Genomic DNA, 17,875 nt, shown 5'->3' on the forward strand with positions numbered 1-17,875 from the left:
CCAGCCCTGGTGCAGTTTAGTATACCAGTTTAACATACACACCCTTGCTCCTTTATCTCACTAGTCTTTGAAGCATCTTGAAACCAGTTCTGCACACATATCATATATTCCAATTAAGTCTGCAACAGAGCCTGTACTCCATTTTAAGTGTGTACGAACTGCAGACTAGCGGTTTATCCATCATGCCTTAAACATGTTTCTGTTCCCTAGAATTCAGTGTCCATAGACCCTCTACACCAGCAGATCCATGCCAGCTCCAGATTTATACCAATGTTGTTCTGAACAATGCCTTGTCCTGGCTGGCCCAGACTAATCTGATCTCAGAAGCTGAGTAGGGTCAGTCCTGATTACCACTTGGATAGAAGACCACCAAGGAAGTCCAGGGTTGCTATAGAGAGGCAGGCCATGGCAAACCACCTCTGTTCACCTCTCACCTTGAAAACCTCAGGAGTGTGTGTGTGTGCCAAAAGTCAGCTGTGACTTGACCATACTTTCCACTGCCACTGGCCACTACTATGCTGACAGATCTCCATGTTATACCAGTGAAGGGGTTTAGATGCCAACCTAAACAGTTTCCAGAATGGCCTTATAACTGTGCTGTTAGATAATATGTATATAGTATGAAAACTGTTGGTTCATGTTGTAGGTCACACCTTTTAGCACACAGATGGATTGATTAGAACTGTGCTAATGACAGTAAAGACTCAGACACGATTTGCTAAATCCCAAGTTGCTTTATTGTATGAACAATCACACAAACAATAATGATTATATAATGCTTAGAACGTTTCAACTCCCAAGCAAAGCCCTTAATACTACATAGGTGTTGGCCCTATGTAGTAGTATCCTAAGTAGCAAACAAAGCAGGTATAGCTACCAGTCCTAGTTGAATATGGGAAAGTGTGGAAGAGTGAATGAGGTCAGGGAATGCTTGTCTCGCTGCACACATTCCCTGACCCAAATTTCAGGACCCATTTCTGGATATTATAAACTGTCAAGGCTCTGTCTCCTTTGCAACTACTGGCGAAGAGGGGTGGGTGGAATGCAGTGAATTAGGATCATGAGAGGAAGTGCTTTTCCTCTGATTGTAATTAATCCCCAAGTAGACTGACTGCTTTAAAATCAGGCATCTTGTAACAGTGAAGGAAGAAGGAAATGGGCCAGAGGTTTCACGTCTCATGGCACATATATGCTGGTCTTGATCAGCCTCCGCCAACCAAATATACTATAATCTATTTAGGGCTCAATTAGGTCAGGTGGGGCTTTTGCCCAGCAGGGCTTCTGATTGGCCACTGGAGATTTGATTCACTGTGCAGATTTTTTTAAAAAAATTGCTTTGGCAGCAGCTGCCACCACAGCACAAGGCTCTTCGCTGCATGTCTCAAGTAAGCTGCATGTAAGCATAAAAATATTTTTAAGCATTGTTCATTTTAAAAGGCATCCTGTTAAGCACAGCTTTTGTCTGAAATGTTGAAGAGCTACTGTTAGAGTTATGTATAACCTCATACTCCAATGTTTTGTGGTTGGTTCTACATCCTGCAGCAGCCATTTTGTGGTTGTTGCCCCCACCACCATGTGTGAGAATTCCAAAGGTGCCTCCAAGGTTGTGAACCTCTGCACTACTGCTTTCTCTCCTTTCAATAGATTAGATCATGGTTGGGGTGAGGGGAAGTGGTGTATTTAGTTCACACTTACTCTGAATATCCTCAACGTCAGTCTCCAGTTTGCCATTTCACAGAAAGACATATGTGGAAAGCAAATATGATTTAGTCACTGACATTATGAAATATGCCATACAGTTTGGTTTCAAAATCTGTTTTGCTATATACATCAGTTCATTCTCCAGTTGCTCAGAAGAATTTGCAGTATGATAAAAAGCAGCAGGGGCCTCTGCAGGGAACTACTGCCACTCCATTGCTGTTAAAGCATTCTTGGAATTCTGCCATCACTCACACACAGATGCAAATCCCTCTATTCAATAGAAGGAATAGTATATAGCTGCCCACATAAAACCTTTGCTGCTCCTTGAGAAGCCTGCATTGATAGGAGAAGACATCTCAAGAGCCCTTCCCTGTGCTGGTATGTGTGCTGTGTGTGTGAAATAATCCATGACAGATACAAACTGTAACAGTACCCTTTGGCGTACACTGCGTTCAGTAAAGAACAGGTCTAGAGCCGGGAAAAGAGGTGGCATGAAGACAGGGATGTTCTGACTAGTGGTGTAACATTCACGAAACTAGCCAATAAATGCTTAGAATGCAAATGATGCATTGCTGCACCTGCCCAGTCTCACCAATGACATTGCCTCCTGCTTCCGTCTCCGGCAACCAATTCCTGAGTCCAGGATGGATAATGAAATTATCCAAACTTACATTTTTGCTATATAAAGTTTTTGTGTATTTCCACAACAGCAAGATGAAATTGGGCACACACCGAAACCAAGACATCCCAATTTCTCTAAAAGCCTGAAAACAGGACATTTTTACATCTCATAATAGTTTCAACAGACTAGTAGACAGCTAGCAAAACCACGATAAGACTAGATGACCATGGAACTTTGCAGTGGATGCTAAGAACGTACCTAAATGCAAACCACAAGTGAGATTTACTAGTAGGATTTTCAACTCTGGGTTGGGAAGTTTTTGGATATTAGGGGTTAGAGCGTGGGGGAGGGTGGGGTCTGGGGAGGGGAGGAACCTCTGCAGGGCATAATGCCATAGAGCCCATCCTCCAAAGCAGCCATTTTCTCCAGGGGAACTGATTCTGTGGCCTGGAAATCAGTTTCAATACTAGGAGATCTCCAGGCACCATCTGGAGGCTGGCAACGAAGTTTTCTAGATTATATAATTACAAACACAAGTATATATGATTGTTTTATATATTTTCCTATATAGTATGTTTTAGGGGTGGGTAGACTATTGTACTGATGACTTTGTTAAAAAGACATCACATATCAGAATGTGTATGTATCTTGACAGTGGAAGGTAGTGTTCAGGAGAAAGCCAAGTGCGCATCTGTGGTAAGTATGCATGAATGCTTACATGATGACTGGAAGGCTATGTGACAAGAGTAATGCACTACATGCTTATTATATGTGCTGTCATCATGAGAAAATAAGTATATGCCCCAAATAAGTATATGCCCTGTAGGACTGTGCTTTTCTTTCGGATAAAGTGTGCCTGTACCTGTACATGTGGCATTCGTATCCTAGGTGGAGTATCACTGATTCCAGGATGACTTTTTCTTGCATCGTGGGCCCTCCCAGCCACTGTAACATCGACACCTAAATTCTTCCACCATCTTGACCTGCTGCTTTTTCGATACGTGACCAATCACAGTGTAGTGCGGCTGTGCAGGGTGCCTCTTAATAGTGAAGCTGGTAGGACTGAGGTGCAGAAAAGCGTCCGGGTGGCTATCCTGCCGCATACAGCGTCCGTGACTGAAGCACACTATCTGGCTGCATAGCCTGGCGCTGCTGGTCACATTTATAATATACTGACCGAGGAGAGTGTCCACATAGTTCTTCACAAGAAGACAAGCTTCCTAAAAGGAGTCCAGAAAAAGTTAACTTGAAAAGGAGAAACGCTTTACTACTCTGCAAAAATCCATGCTACTTCAACAAATATCTGTATGACGAACTGTGTTAACAGCATCAGTGGAAAGATTTCTATTGCTACTCCCTAATTCACAAGCCTTGGCCTTCAGTACTTTAAGAGTCACTTTCAACATGAGACTCACTCATGCTGTAATAACCACCAACCTGGCCTGATTATGCAGAAAGATACAGTTTCATTTTATTTATTTAAAGGATTTGTATGCCACCTTTCTACCTAAATAGAGTCCCCAAGGTGATATTTATTTAAATAATAATAACAACAGCAGCAGCAACAACAACATTCTATGTTGCCTTCAGGGCAACTTAATGCCCACTCTGAGCAGTTTACAAAGTATGTTATTATTATCCTCACAACAATCACCCTGTGAGGTGGGTGGGGCTGAGAGAGCTCCTAGAAGCTGTGACTGACCCAAGGTCACCCAGCTGGCTTCAAGTGGAGGAGTGGGGAATCAAACCCGGCTCTCCAGATTAAAGTCCTGTGCTCTTAACCACTACACCAAACTGGCTCTAAAGCTTTAAATAAAGGATAACCAAAACATGGCTGGGCTGCTGCATTGAAGATATTCTTCTCAAACTATACACTTGGGAATAAGCAACGTATTGCAGTAGTAATGTCAGTTTGAAACACTCTCTCCTCACATACGCATGAACACATGAAGCTGCCTTATACTGAATCAGACCATTGGTCCATCACGGGTCTTTTCTGCACAGGGCTTTTTCAATGGTTCTGGCCTCATACTGCATTGATTTCTCTCCAGACTTCTGCATGCATGGTCAAAATATCCTATTTAATCTCTAAACTGCTTCCCAGACTTTTTTACATTCCACGTGGAGGAAGGCTGCAACTGCCGCAGCATCTATCTTTCCTTGGCTTTTCTACAACTTTTCTCCCAGTACACATACCATTTTTCCAACAAGTCAAGGCAAGCCTTTTTTTGAAGTGCAGAATGCTTTCTTTGGTGCGAGGCCTGGCTTGGCCCTGCCTTTTGTCCTCCCCTTTATTCCCCTGCATCTTGATTGGTTGAATAGCAACCAACAGGGCTGGCGTGTCCCTGGAGGCTGTGCTGGCAGCCGCCTCAAGTGCTTAAGTCTAAAGGAGGCACTGAGCCGGCCCCCAACCCCCCCCCCCCCGATCCAGAAGTGGGCCACGTCCGTGCTTGCCTCTCCACCCCTTTGCTGCAGCTGCCCACCTTGGCTTGGCCCCTGGCAAGCCGGCCACCCCGGCAGTGCAGCAGTGAGCAGGGAGGCGAGCGAGGAAGCGGGCCACATCCCAGCTCACCTCTCCACCTGCCTTGGCTCAGCCCTGGGTGAGCCGGGCACCCCAGCAGCAAGCGGGGAAGCAAGTGGAGAAGCAGGCTGCGTCCCCGCTTGCCTCTCCACCCCTTCGCCACTGCCGCCCGCCTCAGGTGAGGGGGACGCTCCTGCACAATGATGTCACAAGTGATGTCATCATGCAGGGTTGGAGCATGCGCGTGCTTTGTGCACGCACACATGGGGCAGGTATCTCACCTCAGGCACCAGAAACCCTGGTGCTGGCCCTGGCAACCAATCAAGTTTTTTTTCTGGAATTAAAACAATATTAAATGGTATCTATGTTGAAACATTGGTACCATTAAAAAAGACAAAAAAACCTTTGTAAGTTCTGCAGCAATCAACTAAGGAAACTGACCAGTCCTCAAAGCCTGTGGCAGAAATGGGGTGTTTTTCTCACGCAGAAATAAAAAACCGGCCACCACTTTGGTTCAGCTCCGTCAAAGTGTAGAATTAAAGAATCTAAGCAGTATGGGGCCAAAACTGATGAATCAAGCGGATCCAATCCTCATAGGTTGAATATGCAGAAAGCCCAATGTAAAATTCACCATGCAGAAGAGGTCAAGGTCAGTATTATCTATTCAGACTGGCAGTCCCTCTCCAGGTTCTCAGGTAGAGAGCTGGCACACCATCTGCTGCCTGATTTGTTTAACTGGAGATGTCAGAAATTGAACCTGGGACCTTCTGCCTGCCAATCAGATACTCTACCACTGAGCCATGGTCCCTCCTCTTGTTCTCTCCACTCCACCCTCTTTTTTGGGGAGGAGGTACACCCAGCCTGATGAACAGTTCTGAGGAACTCAAGTGCTTGCTCACAAATTTGTGACATTAGTGTTACTAAGGAAAGGTGCTATACAGCTGTTGTTTCTGCATAATAATTTTGTTTCATTGTTTTTGGCAATGCAAATAAGTAACTGACATACTTAAGGGTTAGAATGTCAACAGTGAAAGCGTCTGCTGCATTGCCTGAATACCTGAGGAATAACATGCTTTTAGGTACATGAATTTGAAACCAGATGATATTCATGTTTAGGTTTGCAATTAATACTTAAGTGAATATGTATTGATTATTCATAATCAGAGTGCTTGCCCTTGAGCTTACTGACCATAAAAGAAAACTGTGAAACACACACCCACATACATAAACAGACATGTGTCTGGCTTTTCTAGCATCCTCGAAAAAGTTTAGTCATCCTATATAATTCACCCCTAAATCACCCCTTTCATGCCTACAACCTCCTCTTGGATTCTGAAAGGTCTTTTTGGATTAAACCAGCAGGACCTCCAACATGGAACACTTTCTAATCATTACTATACTTATTCAGATCCTCACATCTACAGGGCTGACTTCTGATGAAGAGATGGAGATAGGAAACATTTACACTGTACAATGCAAGGAACCTACAGCCAATCAGTGAACAGTATCGAGGTTTGCTCTGTTTCTAGATACCATTCAAACCTCTAAACATTTCCTCTTCTGGATTCAGGTATACTCACATGCCGATGGGACTTACTCCCTAGTAAATGTGCTTTGGACTACAACCTGTTTATCTTACCCCTTTCCCAACCATGATGTTGTGTATTACCTGTGAGCTGCTGTAATATTCACTCCCCCACAAGATAACCCCGGCAGCACCTTGGGCAGCACTCTCTCCAATGGTGTTGACCAAGTCCCCCTGTAGGATAAGCAGAAATCTAATAGTAATAATAATAGAACAATCACAATCTTTTGTTTAATATCTGGACTTGAATATCCACATTTTGGTCCTAAAGAGTGAAGTCTATGTAGATTAACTCCAGTCTAAGCCCAATGAAATCAATACACTGTTAGACAATAGGCAATGATAGCAGTCCTTTGAGAGTCATTATCATGGCCAAGACTCTCCGTTACAAGCTGGATTTTTAAAATGCCTGTTAAAACTTTTTTCCTGCTGTTCATATGGAAGCCTCTTCTGTGCAGGTCTCAGTGAAATGAACTTGAACTATTGCCTTTTAACAGTCTTTATTTCTTTTACCGATTTTTATCCGGAGTTTTACTGACTTTTATCTTTTAATACAGATCTATTTTGCAAAACTGCTATCCAATCTCCTACCTCTAGCTGCCATTCTAATATTTCTGTTACCTTTGCAATTAAATTTTTGTTTAAATAATTATGTATTAATTATTCAGAATCAGAGTGATCTGCTCATGCAAGGATTGTGGATCTTCCCTTTCCAATCCTGGGAAAGTTTATTCTTGGGGTCGCAGTACTGGCATGGACTATAGTCATATGATCTGGTAGGCTGCAGTGAAATGCAGGAAGGGAACAAAATTATTCCCTCCTCCTCTCAGCAGAGATCTGTAAATATCCAGTTCTCCTAATGAAAGAAGCTCTTGTGCCTGTTACATCACATGGGTCTCACAACTTCAAAAATCAATATCCCCAGGGTTGGAAATGACTGCCGAGACAAGAGAAAAGCAGAGAAGATTTGTAATCAACAGTGCCTTTTGCTGACAGATCACTAGATCTGACCCTCTGACCTGACTATTTTATTTACTTCATTTATACTCTGCTTTTCTCCCCAATCTGATCTGAAGCAGCTTACATCATTCTCCTCCATTTTTATCTTCACAACAAACCAGAGAGGTATATTAGGCTCAGAGTGTGTGACTGGCCCAAGTTTTCATGGTAGAGTGGGGATTCAAACCTGGGTCTCCAAGATCCATCCTAGTCTAACCACTACACATCCTTCTGCTCACCTTTCTCTTTCTCAGCAAACTGAGAAAGCCACTAGCTTAAAGTTGTTAAGTATTTACATTTAAAACAACCACTCTCCTTGTTCAATCCCCTTCCTTTTTTTTCTTTCCACTCTTTCTAATCTCCCCTCACCACACACACACTTTTGTTCTCATTCTTTAGTTTCCCCTTTCTTCCATGCCATTGCCCTGTTGTGATGTCAAGTTCCCTTGCTCTTTTTAAAGGTGAATTTTACCTTTAAAAAGAGCAAGGGAATTTGACATCACAACAGGCTTGTCTAGTTTCTCTGTTGCTGCTGCGACTGCCTACACAGTGCAGTGGCAAGAGGGCTTTCACACTGCAGACTTCGCCACAGTTTCCTAGCCCTATCTCCCAACAGCACTGACACCCCACCCCTCTCTTCTAGACCACTGGGGCTTTTATGTGTTTTTTTAAAATCACAATTGGTATAATGTTATAGAGATATAATGGTACTTAATCTGTTCAACTGATCCTCTGAATCCCTCGCTTTTATTTTTTTTTAAAGTCTCTAAACTCTTTTTGTTGAGGAGATATGCCTTTCCCCTTATCTCTGCAATGAAAGGGGCTAGAAACTTTATTTTTTAAAAATAGCCCCTTTCATTACAGAGATAAGGGAAAGGCATATCTCTGCAACACAAAGGGCTTAGAGACTTATTTTTTTTAAAAAAGAAAGCTAGAGATCCAGAGGACCTGTGAAACAGGTTGAATATCATTATATCAATACAATGGTACACAGACTGTTATAACATTATATAGATATAACAATATTATATTTCTGATTTTTAAACAAACACCCCCAGGTGGCTGGGGGAAATGGCCACCACAGGATCAAGGAAAATGGCGGCCACATGGGCAGGAAAATCAGGATTTTCCCATTCCCATAGCAGCCATCCAGGCTTTACTGAAGTATTGCCCAAAACTTCACAGCAAAGCAGTTTTGAGAAAGATTGGAGAAAAGCCAAGAGGTGCATGAATGCATCATGATGTTGTGGGAAGCGGGGGCGGGGGGGGGATCCAGCTTCTCAACAGCATCAAACTCGGGGCAAATAACCCATGTGGGAATGGCCTAAACGATTTCCTTCTTCATTGCTTTTCCTGAACTTTCCTAAGAAGGTTATCCTAGACTGTCCTACCAGCTAATTTTCTTCTACAGCAATCCTTCCTAATCTTCTATCGGATTTTGACTTCTCTTTTTCCCTTTGTCCTGTCCATATTACTTAAGAGTGGGTCCAATGGCTTCAGAGTTGCATTTCTTTGATGCTCAGTAATCTACCTACTTCACTGTTATCACAGAATGAATAACAGTCATTGCATTTTTCACAAAGAGTTGGCAAAAAGACTTTTTCAGTCTAATTTCTAAAATCTTAAAGATACTTTCATGTTCAAAACACAAGGATTTTCAACCTTGGTTCATTAAAGTATACAGGCTTAATAAAAATAAATCAGAACACATGGCTAAAATCTAGAAAAATCAGCATTTTTGATATTTTTAACCTTGAGAAATGCTACTCAAATTAACATACTAGAGAAGCATCATTTTCAGAAAAGAAACGTTAGAAAATATTTGCCATATCTACTAGCAAACTCTTAAGGCTGATGGCATATTGAATAGATGATATTAAGCACACCAACAGTACATTCCATTGAAATCCATGAAATTACTTGTATGCAATGTTTTGGGGTTAAATGCTCATTGGTGAGTACCTCTCGTACATTAAATTAGAACATAAAGAACAGGAGTTTACCTGTGACAGGAAGTTCATTGGGGTAAGCTCATATATAATGGAAGCATAAGGTAACACTGGAACGCTGCCATTCCTTGTCCGGTCCACCATTCTGAATGCTTCCTGGACTCGATGATGGACAAACTCCAGAGTTTTGTTAAGAAGTCCAAGCTCCTTGGGGAGATAAATGCTTGGATAGAGAGCCTGACTTTGGTTCCAGAGCCACTGCAATTCTTCATTTCTCTGCTTCTCAATCTCTGGACATTCCCCTGTGTAATTGTCATGTTTGTTTTCATAGTTATAGCAGTTGGGAAAGCCGTAGAATCCCCAGAAACCTCCAGGCCTCAGAGTTTTGCCAAGCACCAAAGTCTGTGCCATGAATGCCTGACTACTTTGCTCAAATTCCAGCTGGGCTTTCTTAGCCACCTTGTCAGTGGGCCAGTCAGGATGCCGCCTCTTCACCAGATCCACAGACTTATTCCTATAGATTTCCATGGAGCCCCAGTTCCGAATCCACAAAGGACGCCAGCTCTCCCAGTCAATTACAGCCAGACCACTGAAGTTTGTATCTGAGATGGTTTCTTTAATGTCTTGCTGAGCCTTCCAGAGATGATCTTCTAGGCTGGAATTCTGGGGAACACCCCCATAGACTGCAGTTCCATTCTTGGTATAATATGGATAATATCCTAACCTGTTGCTGTAGAAAAGGGTCATTTCCTTACCCATGAACGATTCGTTTTGGTTTATGACCACATCAAAAATTCTTAAATCAAGAGACACATTGTATTTTTCTTGGCACTCTTGAGTTGGAGCATTCCAGACAGTGATGAATGGGGTATTCTCTAAAAAGTGGCCTCCTGTAGCTATTGTCTGGGTCCAAGACATTATGAAAATATTCAGCAAGCACACACAAATAGTTAAATATGCCATATTCATTAACTTTTTAGGCTGTGCTTCATGCAATACCTGGAAAGAACACTGCTGACTCAGCCCCTTTAAAACCACCAGCTGCTGGCAGAATTATGCAAACAGTAGAATAAGCCAATTCCAACATATGTGGAAGTGAACAAAGGGGAAAGAAGAAGAGAATAAGATAGCAATTCCCTTCCTTAATTCATCTCTAAAATGAGGACGCTGTGACAGAGAAGACCACAAATTCATTCTTACTCCTCCTTCTCCATTTCCATATTCTTCTAGTGTTAAAACAAGTCAGTAAACAGGAACTGCAACCATATGAAGAAGACGATACTGGGGCTTGACACTAACCTTTGATTGTAGCTGCTTCAGTTACTGTGGCAGACCTGTCAATGGACCTCTGCATTGCCAGGATGAACAGTAATATTCCTAGTCACTTTGTTTTTGCACTTCTGTCTGAACAAGGTTTGTTAACACATCCAAGTAAAGTTCTTTTTCTCCTCTTCTGATAGACCAGAGACATATCATGCTGCACAGGTTTCAGAGGTTGTATCCAAAAATATAAGGCTTCCTTGAATAACTTCAAAGACTGTAGGATAAATGGAAAAGAGCTGAAGTGAGAATATAGTCCAAACAACAGGAATCTAATCACCACAGTAACAGGATCATCATAGCACAGAACATTATTTAAATAGTCCTTACAATAGCCTTGTATGGTGGGCCAGTGTCATTAGCCTCACTTTCAAAAGACAACAGGGGCTTGCTAAAGGCCACCTAGGGAGCTGAGGTGAGATCTGAACTGGTTCCCACAGTTCACAATCCTAGCAGCAGGACCAACCTGAAAAGACAGTTCAAACTGAAATGGTGTATCAAACAGACTTTTATTAACAAGGTTTGATAACACAACACTCAAATACACATGGCTCCCAGAGGCTGCCCATCAGATATCTTTGTTACACCGACATCTGGAAATATTCCACACTTCAGTTGCGCACACACATGCACATGCACACGCACACACGAAGCTGCCTTATAAAGAAACAGATTATTGGCTCATCAAGGTCAATATTATCTTCTCAGACTGGCAGCGTCTCTCCTGAGTCTCAGGCTGAGGTCTTTCCCATCACTTACCACCTGGTCTTTTTTTTTAATGGAGATTCTGGGACCTTCTGAAAGCCAAGCAGATTCTCTGCCACTGAGCCAGAGCCTTTCCCCAAGAAGAAGCTACTATTTTCTGCCGTGACTCTTAGTGCAGACTTGGCTCTTAAAGCTGGTCAGCTTCTGGCATAACAGACATAAATTCTTAAACCCTTTTTGTCCTCAACTGGATTTATAGGACCTAGCTAAGCAGGTGATGCCACCACTGCTCGACTGACCCTGAAACTACTATGAATTCAATTATACCAGAGTAGATGTTGGTCCAACAAAAGCACAGCTGTGAGGAAGCTCACACTAATCAATGGCTACTGGCATAAAAATGGCACAACTGCACATCCTCTCAAGGACTTTATGGTAATTGGATCGAGCATTCACGTGTAGTAGATAAAACATAGGCAAATAAAAAACAGGAGCTGGTGCCTTCCCTCCCATGAACTTCAAGTCAAAAGCATGCCAAAGTTAAAATTCAACAGCACAATATGGCAGAGCAAAGGCTTATTAGAGAAGCCTTGAGCCACTGAGCACAACTGAGAGCCACTGTGGTGTAGTAGTTAAGAGTGTTGGACTAGGATCCAGAAGACTCAGGTCTGGATCCCCTTTCTGCCATGGAAGCTTGCTGGGTGACCTTTGGCCAGTCACAAACACTCTCACAGCCTAACCTAGTTGTTGAGGATAAAATGGAGGAGAGCGATGTAAGCTGCTCTGGGTGCCTGCCCCACTGAGGAGAAGGGAAGGGTACAAATGAAGTAAATAAAATAAAGTCAACATAATGAAACCATGGGTAATTATTCTACAAGAAGAGCCCCACATTGTGCAATCAACACCCCCTCCCCAAGTTTGAAATCCAAATGAATTTGCAATTATAGCCAAATGTACAAGGCTTCAAGTCATTTTTTTACAAGTTATCTGGGGGCATTGGCAATTAGTTTGCACATAGACAGCAGTAAAAAAGAGAGCAACTGATGCATAGAAACAAGTGACAGAGACAGAAAGGCATGGTGAAGTCTTCTTACCCAAGCACTGAACATTCCAATTAAAAACGTGATGATTTCTGATAATTTTGTAGGCACTAAATCCAAATATTTCGATCACTTATCTTTCTATAGAATGTATCTCATTGACAAATCTTTTTTCTTGCTTGATGTAATCCATTTTTTAAAATAGTCCTCCCCCTCTTACAGACTGCTTAGCCACTTAATCCCATCTGTTACTATTCAGAATCACAAGACCAACTCAAATGAAATCATCTGACTCTTCCCCCCCAGCATTGTTAATCATTAACATTTGCTGACCATCCATCATTTTGAGAGCTGGATTTGCATCACTAGAAGTCTATGAAACAGAAGAAAATAAGCTCCCATGAGAATACTACTTTAATAAAGAAAGTGGTCCATGAATACGCCTACGGAAAGAAGAGAAGGGAAGAGTTCATTTATAAAGTTGGCTTTGGCCATCAAGATGAATAAACACTTGTAGTTTAGGGGGTGATCGTAGAACTGGATCTACAGATGAGCCTTCAAGCCTTTGGTCAGCTCACTAACCGCAGCCTTTCGTTGAGAGGCATGAATTGGCCAGTTATTCATGCTGTGATCATATCCAAGTTTGATTACTGTAATGTTACCTTTGAAGACTGATCAGAAGCTACAGTGAATACAAATACAGCAGCCAGACTGCTGAGGAACAAACTATAAGATGTGACCCTTGCCAGTTTTAAAAGACCAACCCTGGTTGCCAACTTGCTTCCATGCTCAGAGTTCGCTATTACTGTAAAAGTAAAAACTGAAACATGCCCGTCAATTATGGTTGTCTTTGGAGACTGTTGTATCTTGAACACCATGACATGCCAGTTTTATATAAAACAAACAGGATTTTATTTGGTTCTTCCTCGAGTTCAGCCTGCATTTTTAGTCAGCCTCTCAGCCACCAATTTTCTACAGGAGCCCTGATGTGCCAAGACTGAAGAACATGCAAAGCAGAAAGCTGTCCTCTAGAGGCTGCTTGTACATATTACAAGAGAGGCCCAGTTCCAAGGGCTCCCCATCTTCCAAAGACAGGAGGGTGGCCACGAGGGGCAGGGCCTCCTCTGATATGGTGCCACAATTCTGGAATGCCCACCCCACTGTAGGGTTGCCAGACATCCAGTTTTGAACTGGACAGCCCAATATTTGTGCTTTCTGTCAGGGAAATAAATTGATAAAAGACTAGACATACAAATGTCCAGAATTTTCTAATTAAGAAGTTCAAGAAACAGGCAGATCCAAAGGGATGGAGTTGAGGGGAGTTCAAGGGTTAAAATAGAAGGGATGTGAGAAAATAAAGGAGCCACAAAACCCCCTAACCCTAGGGCTTGGGTGGCATGGGTGCTTGTAGAAAACAAACTAGTTGGTGCTAGTATTTCCATGGTTTCCCTCCTGAGAGGAGGAGGAGATAAAGCTTCCCCTCTCCAAGCAACACAGTGGTTTCTTCAACTCCCTTAAAGGGGCAGATAAAACTTTATTGCCCATACATGGACAAGAACTGGTTTTCAGCATCTACTTTTGCTCATTTGTGTTGAGTGTTTTCTCTTTCCTCTTCTCACTTGTGGAGTTGCTTTGCCTGCCCTGCTTCACCTCCATGCTGGCTTCTCCTTGCTCCCATCTAGGAAAAAAGCAGACAATCTCTCTTTCACAGCATAAGGCAGCTGCAAAAAAGAGCCAGTGTAAGCAAGTGGCTGGGAGTGGGCCTGAAGGACTTCTCATTGTGCCTAATAACAGTCAGCCCAACCATGGTGACATTCCTAGCTGATCAGATGAGGGGGGAGTTATCACTGTTCCAAAATCAGTGCCTTAGTTGCCAAAATCACTTGAGAGTAGGGTTGACCGCAAAATATGTAGGGAGTCTGGCCAGAGGTGAAATGTCACTTCCAGTTCAAACTGGAAGTAATGGGATCTCAGCAGGGCTGATTCTTTAGGAATCAGTCCCAAATATAACTGAAACCATGTTGTTTCCAGTTTCAACCAGAAATAACATTATTGGAATCCCTGCAGAGCATGTGTGAGGAGAACCGTTGCCCCTGCTCAAGTGGCATCCCCCTGCCTCCCTTCCCTGGTTTTAAGGCAGAGGGGCCAGCAATCCAATTCAGAAGTCAATGCCATCCCTGAGGACTAGTCTTGTTTTTATCAGTCTTCCCCTGGTCTTCCACCGTCCCTTGGCAATCATTAGAAGCAGCTTTCCCCTGGGGAACTCCTGCCATCCTGTCTCCAGAGGTGATGAGGATGGGACAGAAGAGGGGTTGCTTTGGCTTGTGTGTCTTAATGGCATACATATTTATTTCATTTGTACTCCAGTTTTGTCCCTAAGGGGGACCAGCGTGGCCTAGAACACTCGCCCCCTAATCCATTTTATCCTTACAATAAGACCATGAGGTAGGTTAAAATCAGAGAGTTAGGTGAGAATAAAGGTGTAGGAGCATCCTTGATTTTTGCCCAGGGCCCAAGGGGAGGGGATCTGCCTGCAAGTGTTCGACAATTTTCTAGCAAGTGTGTCTAGTATTTCTGTTGAAGCCATCTGGCAACCCTGCTCCCCAGTCATCTGCCTGGCGTAAAAACCTTGACGTTTTCAGCCTAAGGTAAGGCCATTTCTTTTGGCCCAGGCATTCAACCCGAGGTCACCTCCTCCCACAGAACTCCTCACCTTGTAGTTGGTTGATAGAGCCCCCCCTCTTTTTGTATTGGTTCTTATGCAGAGTTTGTACTTGCCTATACATTGGCCTTTTAAAAAATATATCGTGATCATCATTTTAAATACTTTTTAAATGTGTCTTTCTTTTTAAACAAAAGTCAATGAAGCTCTGCTTGCACATTTGCACAACGAAGCTCTGTTACTCCGGCAACAGCTTGAGCCTATCTGAAGCAACCGACCGGCTGTTCCCTCCATCTCCCCTCGGGGTTCCCAGGAAGAGGTGGAGGCCGGATGGGGCGAGTTGGGGCGGGAACAATAGCTCACACTCAGCCAAGAAACATGCCAGAAAAACCACTCACCGACTCCCTGGGAAGCGGTATTTGCCCCAACACCTCCCCTTTCCCAAGCTTGTGGCTAGTTGGGATGGAGCGAGACGTCACTTCCATACTAGCATGGGATGGGCGGCCTGCCAAGAGTCCGCATTCCCGCTTCTGAAAGAGGGATCGGGGCGGGAGAAGGCGGACTGAAAGACCAGGGGAGCGGAGGCGTGTTCCGCAGTCTAGGTGGTCCGACGGGAGCGACAAAAGAGCCAGGGTGGTTCGCGAGCGTCGGCGCTGGGCACTCCTCCCTTCTCTCACGAGCTTGGCTTTCAAACCTTTTCCCCGTTGGCGTCCCCAAAGTGAAGTCTCCAGACTGCGGTTACCTTGCACAAGGGGAGCGCATTCTCATGTGCACATGTAAAACGCTGCATGGCGGGGGCTGTAACCGGGACTCGCCTCCTGTTTCAGATCCATCGTTCTTCGGGGTCGAGGCCTTGCGTGGGGTGTTGATCGGCAGATGGCAGTAGAAACCCCACGCATTCCTCCCGCCTGCGTTTACAGCTCGTTAGGAAAGCAGCTGGCCAAAAAGGCCGGTGGGGGGGCGGCAATCCTTTTTCCTTCGGAGTCTGGTTTCTGTTATGCCTGAGGAAGGGGTGGGAGGGATTCCGCGAAAGGAAACAATTAAACTCTGCAGCTTCTGGAGACGAGCTCGGACCTCTTGTGGAGATCGCCGAGGCTTAACTCTTGGCCGCCCGGAACTGACGCGCCCCTGCAGGGGGACAGTGATTTCTTTTGGACCGAGGCTGCCAGACTGGGCCTTCGAAGTATCAACGTGCAATGCTTATGCTTGCCGGAGGTTTAAATTGCCGTATAGCATTTCTTTGAAAATGGTCTGGTGTTCTAGAAATTGAAGGATAGAGTGGTGGGATGGATACAGTGCTGGACCTGGGACCACAAAGAATATGTTAACCCTATAAATTAGCAAGGGTTGCCAATATTTTTTTTGAAATCCTGCACCTTTAATGGTTGCATGACAGACCCTGAACTAGTACTGCTCCTCCAAGCATGGAGATGGAGAGAGATTGGTTCAGTTCCTTTTTCTTTTTGTCATGCACTTGTTAAGGCTACAGGTGGTCTCCAAAAACAAAAGTGGTAATTGGAGTGCCATCCTCACAAGATGGTCTAAGTCCTTCAGGGTTTAATTCAACCAGGTTCATTTCAGAAATAGTTGATGGCTCAAGCCTCAGTCATACCAAACAATACCTCTGAACATGAGGAAAGGAGCTAGAATTTTCTGAGCACAGAAACTGGTAACTCTACTTTTTTATGCTAATACCAGTTTCTCAGCAAAGTGGAACAGCTAATCCAGACCAGCATATTGATGTCCACTTGGCTCATTTATACTGTGAGAACAGCTGGCCTCAATTACAGAAATTAATTCAGTCTTGCAAGTTGGATTTTTTTGTAATTCAGCTTGCTGAGTATCTGATCATGTTAGTTGCCTTTCACTCCTCTGTATGATTTCTCATTCAGAACTCCCTCTTCTCAAGATGACTGCTTGCCATATTAAGGCTAGTGCAAGATACTGGAAGCAATCACTCTCAAAAATGTTTTTTAAAATACACTGTTCACGCAGAACCAGAAGCTTGAAGGAATATGTGTGCATTCTGCACAATAAATGAAAAATAAGCACGTATTTATTATGTAAACAAATGCTTACGCAGAAGGGGCCTGAAGACTGCCAGTCAGAGTCATCTGTGGATGTCTTCTTCTAGATTTTCCAGCTAGGAACCACTTTGCTTAGTACAATGAAATTGAATTTTGGGCATGGGATATTGATTGCATTGGTATGAACTTACTATAACTTTTTTTGTCCAAGCAAATCCCACAAATTAAAAGGATGATTTCTGTTCTTTGAAATTTCCAAGCATGTATTGCATTGTGTCCCTCTGTATATAGCTGACCTATTAGGAAAGGGCAAAAGAGATAAGTGCTATTCAAAGTTCTGGCCCCCTATGGGTATAAGTCATGAGTAGATAGATAGGGCAAGCTTAAGCAGGTATACTCAGAAGTAAATCCCACTGAGTTCAATGGAACTTACTCCCCAGCAGGTGTACTTAGTACTGCAGTTGTATAGACTTAGTTGTTGTTCATTTGAATGCAAACTTGGGTCTAAAATCTTCCATGGCAAGATTAAGTTTTTTTCAGATTCATAATGCACAAAAAATATGTTTGTCTCACGCTCTTGCTGTATGGTTATTCCACATAGGTGACTCTGTACAACAGTTTTGTACTGTTCTAAAGAGTAATGCATTACTTTGGCAACAACAGCAAATTGCCCGTTTGGAAAATAGGAATAAATGTTCTAATTTCCATAAGTTTTCAGCGATGTAGTAAAAATTTAAACATCAC

The 17,875-nt window shown here is 43.3% G+C and overlaps 1 protein-coding gene across 5 annotated transcripts; it reads right to left on the bottom strand.

Annotated features, from left to right (window-relative positions):
* Positions 1–729: 729 nt before the first annotated feature.
* Positions 730–16,043, bottom strand: HYAL1 (hyaluronidase 1). Of its 5 annotated transcripts, none has more exons than XM_054977148.1 (4): positions 15,847–16,043; positions 9,432–10,914; positions 6,514–6,603; positions 730–3,543 (listed from the first exon to the last, which is right to left on the bottom strand). In XM_054977148.1, exons 2-4 carry the CDS (start codon positions 10,344–10,346, stop codon positions 3,220–3,222), a joined length of 1,329 nt encoding a protein of 442 aa, XP_054833123.1. In that variant the 5' UTR covers positions 10,347–10,914; positions 15,847–16,043; the 3' UTR covers positions 730–3,219. The 5 variants fall into 5 exon arrangements, with proteins under 5 accessions (XP_054833123.1, XP_054833122.1, XP_054833125.1 ...); XM_054977147.1 differs by lacking the exon at positions 15,847–16,043 and adding an exon at positions 12,497–12,677; XM_054977150.1 differs by lacking the exon at positions 15,847–16,043 and adding an exon at positions 11,730–11,773.
* Between the last annotated feature and the right edge of the window lie 1,832 nt (positions 16,044–17,875).

The sequence above is a fragment of the Eublepharis macularius genome, chromosome 4 (genome assembly GCF_028583425.1).
Source record: "Eublepharis macularius isolate TG4126 chromosome 4, MPM_Emac_v1.0, whole genome shotgun sequence".
NCBI lineage: Eukaryota > Metazoa > Chordata > Lepidosauria > Squamata > Eublepharidae > Eublepharis > Eublepharis macularius.